Genomic DNA, 23796 nt, shown 5'->3' with positions numbered 1-23796 from the left:
TGGCCCTCGAGCCTTCCCTCGAGCCTGCCTTCGATCATGGCCCTCGATTTCTGGGCATTTGCAACAGCTTTTGCAGTAGCTATATAAGTCCTATTTTTTTATCCTTTAAGCATCTGAAACTCACCTCGAGCCCCTCGGGACCTCAACCAAATATACCAACAAGTCCTAATACATCATACAAACTTAGTCGAGTTCTCAAATCACATCCAACAACACTAAAAATACGAATCACATATAGATTCAAGCCTAATAAATTTGAAACTTTCCATTTTTACAAACGACGCCGGAACCTATCAAATCAAGTCCGATTGACCTCAAATGTTGCACACAAGTCATAAATGACATAACGGAGCTATAAAAATTTTTGGAACTGGATTCCGACCCCGATATCAAAAATTCAACTCCCCGGTCAAACTTTCAAGCTTAGATTTTTATTTTAGCCATTTCAAGCCTAATTTAACTACGGACTTCCAAATAAAATTTCGAACATGATCCTAAGTCCAAAATCACCATACGGAGCTGTTGGAATCATCAAAATTTTATTCCGGGGTCATTTTCTCAAAATATTGACCGAAGTCAAACTTAGCATTTTAAGGCCAACTTAAGGAACCAAGTGTTCCGATTTCAACCCGAATACTTTCAAATCCCGAACCAACCATCCCCGCAAGTCATAAATTAATAAAATCACATACGAGGAGTTTTATTTAGAGGAACGGGATTCTAAAAGTTAAAATGACCGGTTGGGTCATTACATTGTATCTCTTAAAATAGTATGTGTTGTAACACTATCCAAAAGACATATGTCATCTTTATTGATCTTGGATCTAACTGAAGACCGGGGAATTTCCGTATTCTTCATAAATAAACAAAAGTACATCATAAGAAATACGAAAGATTATAAATAAATGAAACATTAGAAATTACACGAGGAATCTAGAAACTAGCATATATGATGCTTTAGGAAAGTACACTTAAGAAGAACAAACTACATAAAGACATAATATGAAAATAACAACTTTTCTTAAAGCTTTATTCCCCAGTAAAATAATCAATTCCTCAGTCAATATCCTCAAAGATGTCTCCAGCTTCCAAATGAGTAATATTTGCAAGGCCTCCAAAATCATCATCTTTATATGCAAGATTTGCATCAGTATCATCTTATTTGTTTGAGGGGCCTTCTTTATCATCATCATTTTGAAAAGTCAAGTGTGCCTCCATATTTTTATCTTTTCTTTTATTGGATGCTTGATAAAGTTTGACAAAATGGTCAGGTGTATGACAAACACGTGTCCAATGACCTTTCATACCACACCTGTGGCAAATATTAACTTTGCCTTTCAAAGGATTATTTTGATGATCCTTATTGTTCTCTTATTTATTTCCTCCATGATGACGATAATTATTTCGTCCCCTTCCATGTTCTTGTCTACGTCCACGACTATGGCCACGACCACGACCACAATAATGATTTTATCTTCTTTCAGACTTTTGAGTAGCTGCTACCATATTCACTTCGAAAAATGATGCAGATCCAGTGGGACGAGCTTCATGATTTTTTATTAAAAGGGTATTATGTTGTTCAGCCACCAGGAGGCATGAGATTAATTCAGAATATTTCTTTAAACCCTTTTCACGGTATTGTTGCTGTAATACCACTTTTGATGCATGAAAAGTAGAAAGAGTCTTTTCCAGTAAATCCTCGTCATTCACAATTTCCCCACATAATTTAAGTTGGGAAGTTATCATGAATACAACAGAATTATATTCACTTACAGTTTTAAAATTTTGTAACCGTAAGTGAATCCATTCATATCGAGCTCTTGGCAATATCGTTGCCTTAAGATGGTCATACCGTTCCTTCAAACTGCTCCATAATTCAAATGGATCCTTTAGGATTAAGTATTCGGTCTTTAACCCTTCATCGAGATGATGACAAAGGAAAATCATAGCCTTTGCTTTATCCTGATCTGATATTTTATTTCCTTGTATAATAGTATTTTTAATAGCTTTTGCAGCAAAGTGAATTTCAGCATCAAGGACCCATGATAAATAATTCTTTCCGGAGATGTCAAGTGTGACAAATTCAAGCTTTGGTAAATTCGACATAATGAAAACTATCATTAAAAAAAATAGATAAATTAGAAGCAATTTGGGTAATTATGAAACAAGAAAAAAAAAGTCATGTAATATGGTATTCATATTTATATAAACAGAATTCACCAAATTTTTTAATTAATAAAATTAACCAAAAATTTTTGTGAAAAAATCTTAATTGAATTAAGAAAAAAATAGAGGAAAATGCTCAACTGTAATTATGGCAAAGTTTTGTTATGAAATGATTTAATATACGTATTCTATATTTTCTTATAATATCTTAATAACAATTTTATAATGATCTTACAATCTAAATTAACTGGTATATGTGCAGATTAGTAATCAACCTTGGGAAAAAGAAAATTCTCCATACGTAATAACAATGATATGACAACTTTAAAAGAAATATACCAGAAAGCAGAGTGGTGGTAGCTAGTGTGTGCTGGATCGGACTTGAGTAGAAGCTAATTCGTGCTGATAACGTATTATAAATATTACTCAAAGTAATAATATAGAACAAGGAAAAACAAGCTAAAAGATATGGAGAGAAAGAGAGGAAGAGAGATTCTTATTTCTTCTTCAATTGTGTGAATTTTCCTATCTATTACAAAGCCTTTATATAGGCATGAAAAGTGAAGAAACATATGTCATTGAATATGTCATTAAGCATAGAAATATGTCATTGAATATGTCATTAAGCATAGAAATATGTCATTGAATATATTATTAAGCATTTGAGAAGATCGTGGAGGAAGAGTAGACATCCACCATAATTTGATTTTTCTTGTAACAAGAATCAGTTTATACCATAAATAAAGTCTACAATTGAAATGTTCTTTTAGAATCCATAAGTATAGTTAAGAAACTTGCTTATATTCAGCTAAATTTAATATTATTTAGAGAGTTAAAAGATCTCATAAATTATCTTGTTAGAATAATTGGTAATTTTGGAGTAATTTGTTATTAATTTCTGCTCAATATTTCAAATAATTGTAATTGCTAATTTAAAAGCATTGAAAACTAAAATATAATATAGAATACTATTATTAGTGGAATAATATTCTTTATATTTTTTAGGAGTGGGTGTTCGGGCAATTCGAATTGGATATGAGAATTTCTGTTTGGACTTCGGTTTTTAGATTAAAGAAATGACGATCCAAATTCAATCCAAATAAGCTCGAATTGGATCGGACTTTTTAAGTTCGGTTTCAAATTAATCGGCTTGGATATTTTAAATTTTCGGTTTTGAACCTATATGTTGAGATGTTTCTTCTTCTTACAAAAATGAATATCCAAATGAAGTATTTATGTTAAATTGCCTATAAAAGTTCTTCATTCTCATTGTAATCATCCAAATATTGTATTCATAATAAAATTATCATCAAGAAAATGCAACAGAGACATTAATAAGGCCGATATAAATTAACAATAGTAAAATCATGTCCAAATAGAAAGTACCATGACAGTAACTTAGTAATTAATATTGAATATATGAGATAATGCCTTATGGTTAGGGTATTGGACATATTTATATTTACATATGGATAATGGACTAAATATAAAATATAAAAAAAAATCGGATAACCAAAAATCCGAAATACCAAATCCAACATCCAATCCAAAATCCAAAAATTTTAAAAGTTAAATCCGAAATCCAATCCGTCGTCCGAAAATCGAAATCAAAAATTCAAAAGATTCGGATTTCGGGTTTGCCCAAAATATGCCAACCCCTAATATTTTTTAAGTATTCTAATATAGAAGAGTTTCATATAAATCAGAATGTATAAAAGTTTTTAAAATTCTACCACTTCCATTATTATCCAAAGCCAAACGTACGTCTTCTTTCTTTAATGTTCTTATTCTCTTCTTTATTTATTTTCTTTATCATTTATATATAATTTAGGTGTATAATTTATATAAAGTAAAATATTAAATAATTTTAAAGTTTTAAATATCATAATTTTTAATACAATTCAAATAAGGAAAAACTTTTTTATACAAACTCTTATATGTTAGAGAATTAATTCAATTATTATTTCTAAATATTTTAAAATAGCATGCGAGAATATAAAAAATATACGAAAAAGGGTCAAATATGCCCTTGAACTATTGAAAATAGAACAATTATGCCCTCCGTTTGCATTTGGGTACAAAATTGCCCTTGCCGTTAATAAAGTGGTTCACTTTTACCCCTCCCCACTAACAGATTCCACATCAAGGATAATTTTGTACCTAAATACAAATGAATGGCATAATTGCTCTATTTTCAATGGTTCAAGGGTATATTTGACCTTTTTCGTATAAAATAATACTTTTTTGGTGAGTTGAAAAGGTCAAAATATGCCCCCTAAACAATTAAAAATAGAGCAAATATGATATCAGTTTGCATTTGGGTACAAAAGGAGGGCACAATTTTGTACCCAAATACCCACATCAGAGAAATATAAAAGTGGAATTTGTGATAGTAACTTATGGATGTATCGATATGCGGTTGCAAATTAAAATAGGAAGATGAAACGAAAAAAATTTCACTATTAATTACTTGATACTCTAATAATAAGATTTTGCATTATGAATTGATATTACAATGTAAAAGGTCATTTTATTATAGATACATCAATGATGAACAATGGCATTGTATCCTTTGAGCAGATACGGATTCGAGTCCCTCTAATGGGGTAATGTTTGGTTATCTTACATGTTAGGACTTAGGAGTTCAAAGAATATAAAAATCAAATCACACGAATTTGATCCAGTAAGAAAATAATAAGTAAAAAAAGTGAAGCAGGAGGTTGTGATCAGCTGGCCGGAGGGATTTTCCGGTCAGATTTCTTGTCATTGTAATAATTACTACGTAAAACTTATGGCAAGCCATTCATTTCCCTCTTCTTCTTCTTCTTTTTTTTTTTTTTACAGAGAAGACTTTTTCTCCGACATGAATTTTTAACTCAGCAAAAAAATATTATTTTATACTGAAAATGGTCAAATATGCCCTTGAACTATTGAAAATAAAACAATTATGCCCTCCGTTTGTATTTGGGTATAAAATTGTCCTTTACGTGGAGTCTGTTAGTGGGGAGGGGCAAAAGTGAACCACTTTATTAACAGCAAGGGCAATTTTGTGTCCAAATACAAACAAAGAACATAATTATTCTATTTTCAATAGTTCAGGGACATATTTGAATATTTTTCGAAAAATATATATTTTACATGTTGTGGTGGAGTGCACAAGAATTTAAAGGGTAGAGTTCCAATCCCATTATTATAAAGTGTCAACTGCTGGGAACATGCAAAAGCTGAAGAAGGCATCTTTTGAGTTTTAAAGAAAAATGGCAAAGAATGTTGAGAGTACCAAAGATTACAGTTGTCACTGAAATGTAACGAGCGGGCATGGGCTAATAACGGAACCGTGTTATTATTATTATTATTATTATTATTATTATTATTATTATTACATAGGGAACAAGTAATTTACCCGTAAGTTTTAGGTTATAAAATTTAAAGTAAAAACTTGCTAGACTTTACGAGCAAGTTTAGTTTCTTTTCCCATCTCAATGTGGATTAAGTTTTATGTTAAATCTTTCTTACAAGCCGTAAAGTTTTCCCACTACAAGTAGGTTTTTAATATACTAATCCCTTCTTTAGTTGGAATTGGTTATGTCATAATTATTTATATAAACTGATGTAATTCATATCAAGTACGTATAATCTCTAAACATCTTTTCCATTCTTCTCATTTCAAAATCCATCTTCTTCCAATTATAGTGTTCTATCTTCCTTTCCAAAGCTTTCTTAACTAAGTATCAATGGAGAAATCAGCCACAAACACTAAAATTGATGACCAAACCAATGACGACCCTAATCACTACAATTTGGCCTTGGGGATACTATTAATTGTACTGGCTATGGCATTGGGTGTTGTCCTTTCTTTTTATTTGTTCTTCCCACCAAAGGTTACTAAAAAAATCCAATACCCTAAGTTTCGTCTTATATATGCCTCCTCTTCACTCCTTACCGTGATATGCAATGCGCCACCTTCAGTCTTCGACAATTCTGACAGTTGGAAACTCACTTTCTTAGTTGAGAACCCAACCAATAATTATAATTTCTTCTATGATGACTTTGATGCCAAGATTACCTACAAGAATATAGTTCTTTGGCAAGCTAATAATTCTGCTAAATTTTATCAAGACGAAAACCGGAGAGTTATAATGAATGGATGACTAACACTGTTATGAATGATCTTGCTTCTGGTCTTTCCACAAAATTTTCAGTAAATTTAAATGGAAAAGTTCAAATAAGCCACTATGAGGCACAACGTAATTGTGGAAAATTACAAGTATATTGTGAGGATTTGGAAATTAATTTCTCGCAAGGTTCCAGCATTGGAATGTTGACGGCTACTTCAGATGCTTGTACGGTACATTTGCAGAAATCAAGTTGTTGATTGAAGGTGTTCGGGCTATATGAAAACATAGTTTTTGTTTACTTTAATAGAGTGGAGTAATATTTTTCTATATTTGTAGTGAAAATTATGACAATTCGTTATGTTCCAGTTCTTATCTACTTTTTAATCCAATGTTTGAGATCACATATTTGTAATTTTAAATGTATGACATAATTTTAATATTCTCTTCAACAACTTTCTTCTGCGGTCTTTATTCAAATTTTAGCATCCTTTAATTAATTTAATCTGTAAAATAAGGAACAGAAATTGGCATTATAACACAATAATCCACAAAAGAGTGCAAAGTACTGATAAAAATGAAGTGTGTCTAATGTTGATAGATCAGTGATCAGCTCCTTATAGGCAGCTGATAGTTCTTTGCCATTACACAAATGTTAAACTGAGCTAATCAAGCCATAACAAAGCCAACCTAACTACTCTGGCAACTAAACCTGGTTTTACAAAATTGGAGCTCCAGGCAATAAGCAAGATTATTAATTCTCTTGCTCGTCGAACTAGTGCTTCAAAATGACATGAATATTAATTAAGAGATCAATTACCTTCAAAGAATCAGAACATCTACAATATGGTGCAGTACATATCTAGGATTCTGTCTTTTGTCTCTCGCGGTTTTCCTCCATAACTCTTTGGAGCTCTTTCTCACTTCTCGCTATCAAACGCTTAACAGTGTCAAAAGTGGTAAGCCTAATGCTGCAGGAGAAAATGAAGAGACAAAAACAATGATATGTTAGGTTAGGATGTTAATATCATCGTCAATGATCATTGCCTGGTAATACTAGTAGTAACAAAATTTCTTCTTATCGGTCCCCTTGGAGAATTGTTTGTTCCATCGGGCATGAGCTTACTTACATTACCGGTTCAAGCCAGCATAAAACTAGTCAATTTATGATGAATCCTTAGTGTAATCATCTCATGGAACAAACATGACACTTTATGAATGAATCAACAACGTAAATATGTTTTTTTTAATGGCAAACAGAGATTCAATGGGCTGGGAAATACTGCAACGGGAAGACAGCTACTGCAAACATCTACAGAATGACACTAGCTGGAGCTGTGTACTATTTATGGTAAGAGAGGAACAATAGTGTCTTTCAACGCAAGCAGAGATATTCTGATATACTGGTGAAACTGATTATACAGGAGGTTATATTCAGAGGTAGCATGCGGCCAAAATTAGCTAGGAAGATTTACAAACTCAATTTTTATCCTAGGTAATTGGTAGAGGTTGAGGAGTTAGCTGTGTAAGGAGATATAGTGGAGATGATCTAGTTTTAACTCTAATTACTGGGTGTTGCCAGTTTTAGAGATGTTTTCTTTTGTCTTATAGCTGTACATATTCTTTACTGGTAATAAAATTGTTTTAATTACCAAAAAAAAAAAACATGCTTATCTAAACTCAAGTCTTTTGCGGATGGCAATTATAACCGTTTTGCTTAGTATATTTCAAGCAGTTTGTTAAACAAACACAGCATAGAACTTGGTCAAGCATGAGATTTAAAAACCGGCAAGCCTAATTATATTTATCAACCAATCAATGATGCTACAATCTCAAATAGAAACTATCGAGCCTGATTAATGCCCAAAAAATGGAAAAATGTGTGCAGAAACAGAGACCAGAGAAGATAAAAAAAATAAAAATAAGTGAAAAGAGAACAGAAGAAGTCACAGGAATGAGAAAATGCACCTGCTATTAGGGAGAGTTTTCAGCGCATTGGGAACAAAACCCCTGTATAATCCAACTAAACCATCACGTGCCACTATACCTGAAAAAAGAAAGGGTTCATTTAAACAATCAGAAAGAGTGTTAGGTTGATTAACATTCTCAGTTTAGAATAACTTAAATCCCCTCTCGAGCATGATCATGGATTTCAAAAACTAAGATACAATCAGACAGTCACTGAATTTTAAAGGCTTCTTTTCTTTTCAAATGAAGTGAACTATAGAGTCAACAAGTTCGAGGAATTGAAATCAAAATGTTATCTAATTTTGACATTTCATACTTCTTGATACTTTAAGCTTAAAGGATTTGAAGCACAAAAAACCTCATAAAGTGGAAAACAGTTTTATTAAAGCAGCTGGGCAACAGTATGTACAGCTGTTTTCTTTTACTCCCTCGTCCCATTTTTTATGACCTATGTTGACTAATACGGAGTTAAAAGAGAAAACGGATTTATTATTATCTGGTTTCGGTAGATATTTGTCAACATAATTGTTGGAAGATGTATCAATGTAAAAAATTATAATAATTGTTGGAAAATGTGAAGGCGTGAAGATGTTAACTAAAACCAAAGTTATATAAAACAAAAGCAAGTTATATTATTTTTTATAATGATGGAGTCCAGGCTAGCTTGCGCACACCTCGACTATTTCATCGGTACTTGCTATCTCCCATCAGTACAGGTTCCACGTAACTATGTCTGCCATTAAGGCTCAGAAAAACCGTAAGAAATCACCCAGAGTTTTTTGTCTATAGTGGAATTTGAACCTTAGTCTCCAAGGTTTTTACCTACTTCATTGACCATTAGGCCACACCCTTGCGTGCTTAGTGGACGTTCCCATTTAAGGAACAATTCATTTCTCGACCCGAACTATTAGAAAGCAAGTCAAACAAATAGGGGTAAGGAGCATTCCCTATAAAGCAAGGCTTGGGTATGGGCATAGCAAAGCCTGTGCCAATGACTACTACTATGCACAAAGCCTGAAAAGTTAATGTTGTACTAGCACCAAAAGTAGGCTACACTTTAGCCAGCAAGCCTCAGATCCTTCAAGTAAACTAAGCAAAACTTTGACCGCAGCACATGTAAATCAAGAACAGGCAAGACAAAAATATGGTTTAGATTAAAAGAACAAAGTGTTGAAAGATGGAACGAAAACCTGAACCTTTCAGATTATCTGTTCACAGCCAGGATCAGTATACAGTACATACCAACCAACTTCCACCCCCTCCTCCCATCTCCGCATAAAAAAGAAAGGAGAAGAAAACAACAAGAGATACAGAAAATGACAATCATTTATTATTAGTTACCTGGGAAGGCATCCAAAATGGTCACATAAGGTGTACCTCTCATTTGCATTTGCCTTCTCACTGTGTCCAATGGATAGCACATTAGAGTGGCAATAGTTGCTGAAATCAAACCTGTAACCAGAGATGCTTCAGTTCGTTTCTGATATTTCTCTGGCAAAGCTTTCTTCACCCTGACATTCACAAAAGTGTCATTAGGTTAGAGTACTAACACCAGGACCCTGTTTCATATGATATATAGGATTAAGATCTTCCAAAGAACATAGGCTCACAAGTCAAAAACACAAAAGTTCACAGCGATATATGGAGCTATTCCAATAAGAGAGGGCCCAAGACCATTATAAAAGGATGCGACGCCTTCCTCTTTCAGCATTTTTAAAGCAACCTGAAATCATTGAACTAATTAAAATTATGATCCAGATATGTCCTGGTATAAATAAATTTGGAGTTATCCAACTTTTACCTCACTCATCGTCTTATACCCAGGGTCTACGGCTAATCTCAATCTGAGAACATCTAATGGGTAGGTTACCTGACAGCATAACAACAAGTTAAAGGTCTTGGAGACAGATAAAAAATATAACCAAAATACCAAGAACAGGAATATGAATAATTGAGCTTCTGCAAACTCCCATGACCCCACCCCTGCAAATGAGGGCGGGGAGGGGGGGGGGGGGGGAGAGATAGAGAGATCAACTGGTAGTGAAATAGCTATTTGGCGTTCACAAAATGTAAACTTACAAAAGTCGAAGTCATGCCAGCACAAGCACCTGCTGCTAGTCTTCCAATGACAGAAAGCTCCCCATCCTTTCCTTGAAATAGTTTCTGGAAATAGAAAGTGCGAAATAACCTTAATTGCGGTGATACAACAAACTAGTCTTATGTCTTCTCTAAAGATGATTCAATACCTTGTAATTTTCATAAGCAAACAACTGCACTGCACTATAAGGTATGATCCGTATCACCTAAAACATAAACAGAAAATATCAACTTGAAGTTTTATAAATAAATAAAAAATCAGAGCCCTAATAGAGCAATCACCAAGAATCTATGATTGACTATAAATGGTAGCTCAACAGGCAAATGGAGCAAAAACCTGTGGAAGGTTGCCTTTCCAGTATCCTTTGATCCCTTCCTCCTTCCCAATCAATGCAAATGCCTGCAATCGAATTTTACGCATATATCAAAAATTTGAGAATCATAAGACTCAATGATGGCGCCTATGAGTGGTAATTATTGCCCTATGGGAGGTTTGCAGAAAAGAGAAGCATAAGAAGAATTTACTTCTGCAATGTACCGATCAAAATAGAAAAAAGGAAAATAACCATTATACTGTTATAGACTAAACAGGAGAGCCCAACCCAAAAGACTAGCCTATTAGGTGGGAGAACCCATTTACCCTATGAAATACTGGTACTCTTTTTACTCAATGAAGGAGTCAATTGGTCCACAACAATTGCCCCTGCTTGACGACCAACGACCTTGTTGATCGCGGCTGGCACCACTTTTTTAGATCCAGACCACCACTTGTGGCACCCCTCTAGCCCAGGTGGTCATGGCTGGCATCTCTCTTTTTTTTTTCTTTTTTTTTGGGGGTGGTGGTGGGGGGGTGTCCAAGTCACCACTCTTGGTGCCCTACCAGTTGCTCATAGCTGGCAACCCCCACACACCACGAGTCCAGGCCACCACTCCAAGTTGCGGTCTTAAGCGTTCATCAATGATGAACTACCCTGATACCAATTGTTATAGACTAACATAAGAGTCCAACCCAAAAGACTAGTCTATTAGGTGAGAGAGCCCATTTAGCCTATAAACCCATTATTAGTACTCTTTTTAATCAATGATGGACTCAATTGGTTCACAAAGTATTATAGAGAGCATCAGTTGTTTATAACTAATTAAAGAGAAGTAATCAACCAAATGGCAGAAAATTGTACGCGTACGAGGAAAATTTATCTATTCATCATAATAGCTATAAAAAAATTATTTCTAAAGACAGAACTTCCCAAACTGAGACCCGCACCAGATTCTACAAATTTTACTAGGCGGTAGAATCGGTCACCAACGCTGGCTGACAAGTAACAAGTTGACTATTTTTCCACCCTCAAATCTAGAGTGAAAGGGACAGCCTTCGTCTTTTGTAGTAAATGGGTTTTAACTATGATACTGCAAATTACTCGCTTACTTGTTTGGATCAATCATCACAACACTAAAACTCCGCACAATATAAAAGAACAGCAAACAGGAAACACCAGACTACAGGAAACTCAATAAATTAAGAAGTAGATGCCGAGATGTGGGTAATTCTGAATTATTAACTAGGACATAGCTTGTCTTTGTCGCATATCTCAAAAAGCAACAACAGACAAGAAAACAATACAATACCTCAATGAATCCAATTCCCTTCTTTGCAGCTTCTTGTCCAGCTCTTAGTCCATGTGTCTAGCAACCAACGCAAATAACAGGAAGATATAAGTGCAAGGAAGAAAACGTAAAAGTGGTCGCTGTTAACTACAATATGCATATCAAACTCATAATAGCAGGGAGTCACCTTACCAGTAACAATATGAAGGATTGGGGCAATATGTAGATGGATACAAGTATGAGCTGGGGATTTCACTGTCAGCTATACAAATACATAGTGAGAAAGGATGCTCGCGATGTCAAGGTACAACACAGAATTTTTTTATTTTCGCAAATGGAGTTTCACAAGACCAGAAGAGTGGTGAGGCAAGGAGAATAACCCCCAAAAGTCATTCTTGCACCGATATATATCAGGCAAGTCATTCTTTCCTCTTTCTTCTCATAGAATAACAAAATAGCAGTAACGTTCATAGTTCCTTTAACTTGTTAACAGGTCAATAGCATAAACACATTGCAGTTGCACCTACACTCTTTGTCTACTTCTCTGCCACCGACATTAAAGACTGGGCAATAAAGCCAATTTGGGCTTTTAAGATTCACATTCAGGAATATAGCATAAGATGGCTAGAGTAGAAGCTGATAACAAGTACTCCTACAAAGGATGTGGCATTTTCTGGCTACCATTTAAGAAATCATATAAGTTTAAAGGTTATAAACCTTTCAAAAGAATATATTAGCAGACTAACAATCCTTCAAAACTATGAAAAAGATATACAAATACTTGAAGAAGTCAGTAATACCAAACAGAATTCATGCGAATTGACGTACCAGCCTACTTAGCCAAAACTAAATCACCATCCTGATCGGAGGATGACTTATCTGGCTATATCTCATGTTATTTTTGTCCAGCCCACTAACCAAATATGCTGTAAAGTCATTTTTCACTCTACTCTTAGTTACTGTCATTTGCTTTAAACATTTAGTTACCGTCTACTACTATAAGTATCAGCAAATCTTGACCTCCTGCCCCATTCTCTCTATCTCCCACTATCACATTTCAATTCAACCAAAAATCAATCAATCAAGTAATCAACTATACCTCAATCCTAAACTAGTCGTGGTCTGCTACATGAATCCTCTATATTCACTCCACTCTTTTCTTTTCTTTTTTCTTTTTCCTTTTTTCTAGATAACTGAGAAATTTGTTGTATCCAACTTCAAACTTTGTGAAAAGCGGACCCGCCTCCCTATCCTTCTCCATTTAAATATTACAACTAGACTCAGGGGCGGATCTACGTTGTAAGTTAGGGGTACCACGGCACCCGCTCGCTTCGCTAAAATTTCTATCGTGTACATAATATTTCTGTGAAAAAACGTATAAATGGATAGAATGGCACCCAAAAGTCACAAAGTGGAAGTGGGTGCCATTGGTTTAGCCTTCCCTTTGAAGGCTTTTCTTGGCCTCAAGAATGCAAGTTCGATTCCTTGTTGGAGCAGCTCTTTTGATTTTTCCTTTTTTATACTTATTAAGATTTCTTTTATTTTTAGTTGAACCCTAGAGCCTCATATCTTTTCCTTCTTTTTCGGTTCTTTCCCTCCTTTTATTACTTGTTAAGTCTCTCTTCTTCATTTTTTTAACTTTCAGTCCTCATTTTGTTTCTATCATTATACCTTACTTTATAAACAATTATTTTCTATAGTAATTTTAATTGATTTTAATTAGAATATAATTTCTTTATTTTTAATGAAACGATATTAATTTATATATTAGAATATAATTTGAGCAATATCTTCTATTGGGTTTTGAAAAAAATTAAATGGCTTGATTGATAGTCGTTTTGAGTTGAATATCATAGGTTGAATGTTGAATGTTGAAGGTTTTTCTTTGAAAATAATTGTCATATAACTCAACAATTAAGATGGAAAAATAAACAAAAACCAATACAAGTAAATTAATCTAGTCAAACAAAGAATATAGTGTAGTTAAGGTACCCTTTAAGCAAATATTTATATTGGAGGCGCTCTTTCATGAAATGTTATTTTTCTTTTGTATTTTTATTTAGAATGTGTTTAAATTAAGCGTTAAAAATTTGAACTAAAATCGAATTTATTTGCTTTGTGAATGAAAGGCCTATTCAAATTAACCAAAAACTAACCGAACCGATCCATTATTACTAATCTGTCTTTGTAGCTACTGACATGTATACTGTATGCATAATATGATGGCACTCGCAAACTTCGAATACTGGATCCGCCTCTAACTAGACTTGGTTACTATCTTTATTTTTGAGTCAACGCCCTGAGGGGCATATTCACTCCACTTTATTGGGACCCACATTATTTTATTTGTTCAAAGTGTAGGAAATGAAACAAACAATTTTGTCAAGAAATTAAGGCTAAAGTTCAACAAAAAATTCAATTATCCAAGAAAACAGCAGCAATATGGTAGTAAAAAAAACCCGAAAACGAAAAATTAAAAAAGAGAGAGACCTGCATGAGGAGCTTGATACGGTCAAGGGGAGCAGTAACAGTCTTAGCAGCAGCACCAGCAATAGCACCAGCAGCAAATAAAGCAGCATCTCTTGGAACCAAAGCTACCATAGCTAAAGGGTGCTTTATAAGCTGAGCTGTTGTAGGATTATTGAACCCTTTATTGTCAAGATTCTCAGATAGCGAGATGCATCCAAAATTGGACCCAATTGAACCGACCCATTTGTTCTGCCATTGTTGTGGTGGGTGAGTGTTGGATAATTCGAGACCGGGAACGTTCATGGACACTAAAACGGGTCGGTTCTTTCTCATGGTGGATACTGGGTACAGAGGAATGAAGTTTTTTTTCCTCTGCTGTGGAGAAGAAGATAAGAGAGGGGTTTTAGAGGGAGACTTTGGCACTTTGCAGCTTATACTCTATGTAAAACGAAACCAGACTTGGGGGTTTATTCTGTTTCTATATTTCATTTCTTTTTTTAAAGAGGACATATTCTATACTCCAGATCCAATGGGTTTTTCTCTTTTTTTTATTTTATCTTCCCATCGAGTTAATCTTTTGGTTGGTATATTTTTAGAAGAGTTAATCTCGGTATAAAATTCCGCTAAACATATGGAGGCGGAAGCAGAAGTGAGAGGGGGTTCAATTTTGACTAAAAATATACTCTCACTGATGATTATTTAGCTTTTTCTTTTTCTTCATACGTAATACTCACACAAGTTAATGAGGAAATTAATATATTATTTTAACATAGAATAAGAATACATATATTAAATTATACTACCTTGATTAGAGTATTAAAATGATAAAATAACCTTTACAATGTGAAATGTAACTTTTATTTTGCTAAAAATAAAATAAACATATTCCATTATGCAATATATGTGTTACTTTATAATATATCGAACTAAATATATAACAAGAAATAATCCATGTATTATGATTTATGCATAACTAATTTTGCATTACTAATACCCCTTATTTATTTGAGAAAAAATTAAACAAAATAAATCTAGGTATCAATTCATTTTTCCACTTAAAATTTAAAGACTGATACCGCTTATTGTTATTCACAACATAACATACATGTTTTTTATTATAGAAAGAAGAAAGATGATGCAAATGTGAAATTAAGTAGTATCCTCTCTTATCTTTTATTGATGATTCCCGTCCCTTGAGAAGAAAAGTGACAAAATAACCACCCCCACTCCCCCCAAAAAAAAAAAAAAAAAAAACAAATCCTAATCCAATAGTCTTCGATCTAATTTTTCAAAGCTCATCTTTAGAATCAATCATTTTAAAACGTGTATCTCTTCTTTATTTTATATTCCTACTTGTTGGGGTCAACTGTTATACCGGTAACCTGTTTATCCAAGCTTTTTTTGCCCAAAAATATTTTTTTTTTCAAAATTACTTTTTTTCAAAGTTAAGATATTTTGCGAAATTTTTAGCAGGGGAAAAAGTATTTGTGAGTAAAAAAGAGCTTCTCTTTGGCTTCTCTCAGCGCACGATAAGGTGACATTACTATCTTGCGCAGTCGCCAGAAATGCCTGGAGGAAGACCTGCTAAGGTTGCGAACAAGGCTATAGTGGTGGAACAAGGCTAAGTTTGGGTTCAAACAGGCAACCACACCTCCGCAATTAATCGAAGGAAACTCAATTCAAAAACAGAAGCATGGTTCAAGTACAGCCAATCCGACGGAGATTAGCGGGGGAAGTCAAGCGATAGTTCACCATCCATGTTTTAATTCAACTAATACAGCTAGTGGTAGTGGGGAAGTGGCCATGCCTGCTGGAGTAAAGGAGCTTAACTTTACGGCTGATACCAATAAGGATCAATTGAACAAAAGTACTGAGAATGAAGCTCAAAGTAAAGAAGAAGCAATCCATGTAGAGGGGCGGGTAAATCATGGGCTGGGCTATTTGCTGGAAGTAAACTTGTAGCTAGGGGAATGAATCTTAGCTATGTGGAACCGGTGATCATTGATGGGGAGCGTGTCGCACAATTACAAAAAAAGAAAATCGAACAAGAGACTCTGAAGTGGGAGAAGGCAGCCATTCTCTACGTGGTAGGTGATTCTCCAACTATATGTGTTTTGGAGAGGTTTATTGCTGCAACTTGGAATTTCACTTCTAAGCCAAAAATGTACTATCATAATGAAGGCTATTTTGTGGTGCTATTTAATAGTTTAGAGGATCGTGATGCTATTATATTTTCTGGCACATATACCATAAATAACAGACCTATCATCGTACGAGCCTGGAGTCCAGAGTTTAACTTCAGTGAAGAAGTGTTAAGGACTATTTCTCTTTGGATTAGATTGCCAAATTTACCTTTGAATTATTGGGATACTGTTACATTGAGTCGTATAGGAAGCGTGTTAGGATGCCCTATCTATGCAGGCGAGTGTACTTCTGGTATCGACAAAATATCATATGCCAGGATATTGGTGGAAATGGATGTCACTCGCGAACTTCCAGTTAGCATAAAAGTACAGGACCTAGAGGGAAAGTTCTTTGAACAAGCAGTGGAATATGATTGGAAACCAATATATTGTCCAGAGTGTTTACAGATAGGACATACATGTCGGATTGGGCCTGAGGCAAAACACAAGACTAATGGTAACAAAGGGAAGCAAACTAAGCCGAAAATGATTAAAGCAATCTGGCAGAAAACTCAAAAGCAGGATAGTGTGTCAATGGAACAAATTCAACCCAAGGAGAAGGTGAAGAAAAAGGATGGGAAACAAAGTGTTGTTGTTGATTCCACTGCAGCCATCACTAATACTAATAATAATATAGAGAAGATAGGTAAAGAGGATGATTGGCAGAAGGTGAGAGGGAATGCAATAGCAAGGACTTCAATACCTTGCAAGATGGATGTTGTTGGGGTGACAAATATTTTTAGTCCTTTGATGGGAGAAGCTAATAAGGAAATGCATAATTCTATTGGGGCTATAGATATAGCACAAAGTAGTAGAGGAGGAACTAGGAATTCTCAACTTAAAATTTTATCAAGATGAAGCTAGTAACTTGGAACATAAGAGGGCTCAACAAGATCTATAAGCAAAAAGAGTTAAATAAGTTCCTAAACGAAAATAAGGTAGGCATAGTGGCTATTGTTGAACACAGAGTTAAGCATCAAGTAGCTGTTAAGTTTGTTAATAAGGTGGCTGTCGAATGGAACTGGAGTTTTAACTATCAACATACAGGAAAAGGAAGGATTTGGGTATTATGGAATCCAACTTATTTTGATTTTACTATATTAAGAACTCACGAACAATTTATGCATGGGCTCGTGAAGGTGTATTCCTTGCAAATGGAGTTCTATTTCACTGATGTGTATGGATTGCACACCATTCAAGATATGAAAGTATTATGGGAAGAGTTGAATTGTATAACTCAAACAATGAGTGATCCTTGGTTACTTATGGGAGATTTTAATGTTGTCTTATCTGTGGAGGATAGAGTAAATGGTACACCAATTCAGGAAGCTAAAAGTAGAGATTTTAAGAACTTCTTACAAGTTACAGGCGTAATGGAAATGAAAGTTGAAGGGAGGACATTTGCCTGGACTAACAACCATGTGTACATAAGATTTGATAGGGAATTGATTAACCCTGCTTGGGTACAAAAATGGACTCATTTGGAAGCTTTAGTTCTAGATTTGTTGTTCTCTGATCATTCTCCTCTAAGTGTTACACTGGAGGATAGGAAAGAACAGGTTGCCAGGCCATTTAAGTTCTATAATTACTTGGTAGATCATCCAGAATTCATGGCAATAGTGGAGACAACATGGTCCAGACCTAACAACTCAATTCCAATGGTTAAGGTGTGGAAGAAATTGCAGAAGCTGAAAGTTGAATCGAAAATATTAAACAAAAAGGAATTTGCTGGAATATCAGATAGAGTTAAGAAGACAAAAGAAAAATTACAAGTTATGTTTGAAGAGGAAAAAGTTTTAAAGCTGGAACTGGAAAAGTGGAGTCTAATTGAGGAGAATATGGCGAGACAGAAGGCTAGAGTCCAATGGTTGAAGTTAGGAGATTCTAACACTTCTTATTTTCATGCTTGTCTAAAGAACATGATTGCACAAAATCAAATCAGGAATCTAGTCGCATCCGATGGAGATATATTGCAGAATAAGGACTCAATTGAAGCTAAGATTATAGAGTTCTATAAACAACTCTTGGGATCATATGTAAGGCAACTTCCTTGTGTCAGACATGAAGTCATGCAGATGGGTAATGTACTAAGTAGACAACAACAACTGAAGCTAATTAAGCCAGTTACAAGAAGTGAGATAGAAGCAGTATTGAATGAGACTGATGATCAGAAGGCACCAAGGATTGATGGCTATAATACTTTATTCTTTAAAAAGACTTGGAATGTAATAGGAGATGATATTACTGAAGCTGTGATGGGGTTCTTTCAGAGCACTGATATGTTTCAGTCTGTGAACTATACTTATGTGACTTTAATACCCAAGGTACAATATCAAGTTTCAATTAAAGAATACAAACCAATATCATATTGTACTGTCTTATATAAAATCATCTCAAAGATTATTACTAGTAGGATGAGTGAGGTCATTGATATCCTTATAGATGGCAGTCAAGTTGCGTTTGTTCCTGGAAGGATTATATCAGATAACATAATACTTAGTCATGAACTTGTTAAGGGATACAATAGAAAGGGAATATCACTAAGATGCATGCTAAAGGTGGATCTGCAAAAAAGCATATGACTCTGTAGAATGGGTCTACTTGGAGCAGATTCTAACGAGTTTACAGTTTCCTGAAATTTTTGTAAAATGGATTATGTGTTGTATTAAATCAGTATCCTACTCTATAATGATAAATGGTATGCCTGCCCCCTATTTTTCTGCTAAGAAAGGCCTAAGGAAAGGCGACCCAATATCACCTTATCTATTTGTATTGGCAATGGAGTACGACTACTGAAAACACTGCAGCATGAGCCTGGATTCAGGTATCATCCTAAGTGTGCCAAAATGAAGAATGTGCAGCTGAGTTTTGTAGATGACTTGCTTTTGTTTAGCAGAGGAGATGTTCAATCAGTGCAGCTATTAGTTGATTATTTTACACTGTTCTCACAAGCTTCTGGATTAAATGCAAATCTCCTTAAGAGCTCAATCTACTTTGGAGGCGTGAGTAACAATGTGCAGAAGCAAATACTGGATCTATTAGGGATCAATAAAGGAGAACTACCAATTAGGTATCTTGGGGTACCACTAAATTCTAAAAGATTATCTGTCATACAATGCCAACCATTGATAGATAAAATGATTGGCAAGATAACTTCTTGGACTTTAAGATTACTTTCCTATGCTAGTAGAGTACAATTAATAAAGTCTGTTCTTTTCTCAATTCAGTTATACTGGTCTCAGTTGTTTCTATTACCAAAGAAGATTATTGTGTTGATTGAGAGGATTTGCAGAACCTTTCTATGGACAGGAAACGTGGAGGTTTCCAAAAAAGCATTACTAGCTTGGGATAAACTATGTCTATCAAAGACTGCAGGAGGACTAAATCTTCTGAACATTCACCTATGGAACAAAGCGGCTATGTGTAAGCTATTGTGGAATTTGAGTAAGAAGAAATATATCTTATAGGTGAAGTAGATTCATATATACTATGGGAGAGAAGACTCGATGTGGGATAAATTTTCAAAGCAAGCTTGTTGGATGATACAAAAGGTTTTTAAAGCTAAGCAATATATTGAGGAGGCTGGTATGACCAAATAAGATTTGATGAATCTAAGCTCATTTTCAATCAAACAGATGTATCTAAAGATGCTTGGAGAGTATACAAAGGTTAGTTGGAGAAGATTAATATGCAACAACCCAGGATCTCCTAAATGGTTATTTTCATAATGACTATGTTGGCTCATGGAAGGTTATATACAAAGGATCGGCTAGCTCACTGGGGAATGGTGGTGGATCAGACACGTCCTTTGTGTCAAACATTGGAAAGTATTGAACATCTATTCTTCAGATGTGTTGTATCTACTTTTATTTGGAGGAAGCTATTGGAATGGTAAGGTATATCAAGGAATGTTATGGAGTGGACTGAAGAAATACAATGGCTTGAAAGTAATCACAGAGGGAAGAGTGCAACAACCACCATATACCAAATAACTTTGGCAACAACTGTGTATTACATCTGGCAAGAAAGGAATTTAGTGGTGTTTCAGAGCAAAAAAAGACAACCTACAAAAATTATCAAGATGATCATTCAGGAGGTCTTTGTGAGAACTAGTATGTGCAGGAAGCTGAACAGCAGAATAAATAATATGAACTTTTATCCTGTCTTATAAGGATTTTAGGCTATTTGACATGGTGAACTGAGTAGAGTTGGAGAGTAAACCTGGGCTAGTCCAGTTTGCTGCTTTCTTTTTTTCTTCTGGAGTTGTATTCTCTTAGTTGGTAATAAAATTGCTTAGTTACCAAAAAAAAGTATTTGTGAGTAAAAGCGAAAGCTGTTAGAAAAGTAGAAAAAGTAACTTTTTACCAAAAGTACTTTTGAAAAAAATACACTTAAAAGGATTTTTTACAAGTTTGGCCAAATACTAATTGTTATTCAAAAGTGCTTTAATTAATTAGTCAATCACAAACTAATTCTCATCAAAAGTACTTTCAAAAAAATATTTTTCAAAATAAGCTGATTTTAGAAGCTCGACCAAACACGCTATAAATAATATTCTGCATATGAAAAGGTTTAGTTCGGATAATATATTTATTTTTAAGTAAGGATTATTTTCAAAAATTTCATAAACTAAGAAAATAAAAGGAAAGGAACAGAAAAAGTCATACATGTTTTGCATTTCTTTCACTTTTGTTAAAAAACCTAGTTGTTGATTTGGGATAACAAAGAGTAAACTGTTTAGTAAAGTTATAAGTAAGGAGTTGAACATATGATTTTAAGAGATTTCATCAACCAAGAATTGAAATAGAATAAGCAAGATAAGAAGAACTTAAAAGAGGAGATGGAAATCATGGTCTAAGAATACCATTACACTATCTGTATTAATAACCTAAGGACGTCTTTATGTGTGTTCACCCTAAAACTTGATTGAAATGCTAAACCAGTTAAATTTTTAAAGTTAGATATCAAACAATTAATTTAATGCGATTAAATTGGTCCTTGTTAATTTGAAACAAGAAAAAGGTAATGATAACTAGAGACGGATCCAGCATTCAAAGTTTATGGGTTCCTATCTTCACCTCAAATTAATATATTTTAATAACCCAACTAAGGAACGAATACCGACCGTCAACATATATTTTTAAAAGAGTAGCGAACCACTTAAATACGACATAAGTACCCATGTTTGTTTCTCTTTTTAGTTTGATTTAGTCATTTGTTATATTTTATTTCTAAAAAAATAATAAATAAAACAGAAGAAAGTGTATATGCGCGGCCGAGATGTTTGTAAAGCTTTGTGAAAAAACAGCAAAAACAAAGGAAAAACTGAAATGTCCTTAGAGATATTCGAACTCGCATCAGTGTGCAACAGGAGTGAGCATAACATGGGTTCCGCATCTTACCACAGAACCAACACCACATTTTGGCATTGGGTTCCCATTTCAATATTATTATACCTTCAACAGATTTTTTAATACAAATATAGAATCTAAGCAAAAGCTATTGGGTTCTCGAGAACCCATACCCATCACTGTAGATTCGCCCCTTATGATAACAACTAATAAATGCAAGATAAATAGAAATTGAATTAAAGTAAAAGCGAGAATAGCTAGAATCTCTTATTGAACAATCTGCAAGATTGAACAGGAGTCGACTGAAGCTTTGTACACTGACTGTGCGTGAAAGAATATTAAGAAGCTTTAAAAGTATGGGTGTAGTGAAATATATACTACGATGCAAGTGTAATCATCCTCTAGTATTACGGATAGCTGTTATTGGTAGTAAATGTGTCAGACACGTATCTCGCCGCTTACGATTACGCGGAGGCATGATAATTGGGCACGATTATGGGTGGATCCCCGTACCTCAGAGTTTAGTAGCCGTTCGAGGTCTTGTGGGTTCCCGAAAATTAATTCTAAGAAGTCATCTACCCAGAATGAACATGTGTGATCTAGTAGGTGATATTCATATCTAAAGGCTCTAAACCATATAATCGAAATAACATAGCAATTGACTCGGAATGACTACAACATATCTTCCGGCATGCATTCCACCTATTACAACTACTTACGACAAATACCAATAATTCTCCCATTTTTTGGATAGTCTCTTAGAAAATATTCGAAAAGTGAAAAGATTTAGGCGGAAAAGTATATTAAATCACCATCATTATTTTTAAATATGAAGAGACGTGCATCCTCGCCATTTAATGCTTAGCACACATGGGAGTCCCTGGCTAGTGAAAACATCAACGGAATAAGGATGACATCCCCACGCTTGTATATATTGATTCCTCCTTTCCTAGGATTATTTTATCAGATTTCTTCTTGTTGTCGCTTTTGTTGCTCTTTCATCCTTCAAAAAGTTCTTTCTAATATTTAAACAAAAGAACTAACATCCATGGCCTCCCAGAACCCTAATACTCACAATAAACTGTCAACGTCTATTTTTGGCTCCGAGGTGGCTAAAAAACTACATCGGTGGTTCCGACGATGAAACTGAAAATATCCTACTACCATATAAGAAGGGCAAATCAAGAAAGTGGTTATTCCTGCAAAAGCGCAAAGTCTAAGTCGCTCCCGAAAATAATTGTTACCGATATAGTCCTTGAGGAATTGGATTTGACTTCTAACTTGTCAGCTCGAACAAAATTGATAAGTAATTTAGTGATCGGAACACGCTGGTGATTGAATTCGCATCCAAGATTACCCGGGAACTCCTCCCTATTGTCTGAAAGGACTCCGGGTGGACATATAAAAAAAATATCAAGTTCCATTATTGTCACGACCCAAAATCCGTCTAGTCGTGATGACACCTAACCCAACCTGCTAGGTAAGCCAATTAACCACTAACCAATTCCAATAATAATTAAATAAGCAATTAAGTAAAGAAATATCTGAATATGATACTTTCCCCAAGAACTGGTAGTACAAATCATGAGCTTCTAAGAATAGAGTTTAAAAAGCTCGTATGAAATAAATACATCATCTATTTGAAAAGTACATAAACAGAGTTTTATGAATCTAAGAATACTATGAACAAGAGGCAGCTACAACCGGAACGCAGGTACATCTTCGGATCCAACTCCCAACGAACACAACAACATCAGTAGCCAACATCTGCACGCAAAGTGCAGAAGTGTAGTATGAGTACAACCGACTCCATGTACTCAATAAGTAACAAACCTAACCTTA

General features: G+C 34.5%; 3 protein-coding genes across 3 annotated transcripts; 1 reads left to right on the top strand and 2 right to left on the bottom strand.

Annotated features, from left to right (window-relative positions):
• Positions 1-1470: 1470 nt before the first annotated feature.
• LOC104084730 (uncharacterized) lies at positions 1471-2106 on the bottom strand. Its single transcript, XM_009588674.1, has one exon. The coding sequence runs from the start codon at positions 2104-2106 to the stop codon at positions 1471-1473; it is 636 nt and encodes a 211-aa protein (XP_009586969.1).
• A 4722-nt stretch (positions 2107-6828) lies between these two features.
• On the bottom strand, positions 6829-14907 carry LOC104084698 (probable envelope ADP,ATP carrier protein, chloroplastic). Its single transcript, XM_009588623.4, has 10 exons — positions 14442-14907; positions 11973-12029; positions 10684-10746; positions 10496-10552; positions 10329-10412; positions 10051-10119; positions 9860-9972; positions 9591-9760; positions 8250-8328; positions 6829-7252 (listed from the first exon to the last, which is right to left on the bottom strand). The coding sequence occupies exons 1-10, from the start codon at positions 14751-14753 to the stop codon at positions 7144-7146; spliced, it is 1113 nt and encodes a 370-aa protein (XP_009586918.1). The 5' UTR covers positions 14754-14907; the 3' UTR covers positions 6829-7143.
• A 1483-nt stretch (positions 14908-16390) lies between these two features.
• On the top strand, positions 16391-17461 carry LOC104084721 (uncharacterized). The gene has a single exon (XM_009588661.1). It carries the CDS (start codon positions 16391-16393, stop codon positions 17459-17461), a length of 1071 nt encoding a protein of 356 aa, XP_009586956.1.
• The last annotated feature ends 6335 nt before the right edge of the window (positions 17462-23796 follow it).

The sequence above is a fragment of the Nicotiana tomentosiformis genome, chromosome 7, assembly GCF_000390325.3.
Source record: "Nicotiana tomentosiformis chromosome 7, ASM39032v3, whole genome shotgun sequence".
In the NCBI taxonomy this organism is placed as follows: domain Eukaryota; kingdom Viridiplantae; phylum Streptophyta; class Magnoliopsida; order Solanales; family Solanaceae; genus Nicotiana; species Nicotiana tomentosiformis.
Note: the sequence above shows the minus strand (reverse complement) of the source record. Positions and strands in the feature narration are given on the sequence as shown.

Excerpts from the sequence above, each read along its gene's own strand:
- LOC104084730 (XM_009588674.1), bottom strand. The coding sequence starts at position 2,106 with ATGTCGAATTTACCAAAGCTTGAATTTGTCACACTTGACATCTCCGGA.
- LOC104084698 (XM_009588623.4), bottom strand. The coding sequence starts at position 14,753 with ATGAGAAAGAACCGACCCGTTTTAGTGTCCATGAACGTTCCCGGTCTC. Across the intron at positions 10,747-11,972 it reads AGGGAATTGGATTCATTGAG|GCATTTGCATTGATTGGGAA; the intron begins GTATTGTATTGT and ends ATTCGATTGCAG. Across the intron at positions 10,553-10,683 it reads GGAAAGGCAACCTTCCACAG|GTGATACGGATCATACCTTA; the intron begins GTTTTTGCTCCA and ends TTTATGTTTTAG.
- LOC104084721 (XM_009588661.1), top strand. The coding sequence starts at position 16,391 with ATGAATCTTAGCTATGTGGAACCGGTGATCATTGATGGGGAGCGTGTC.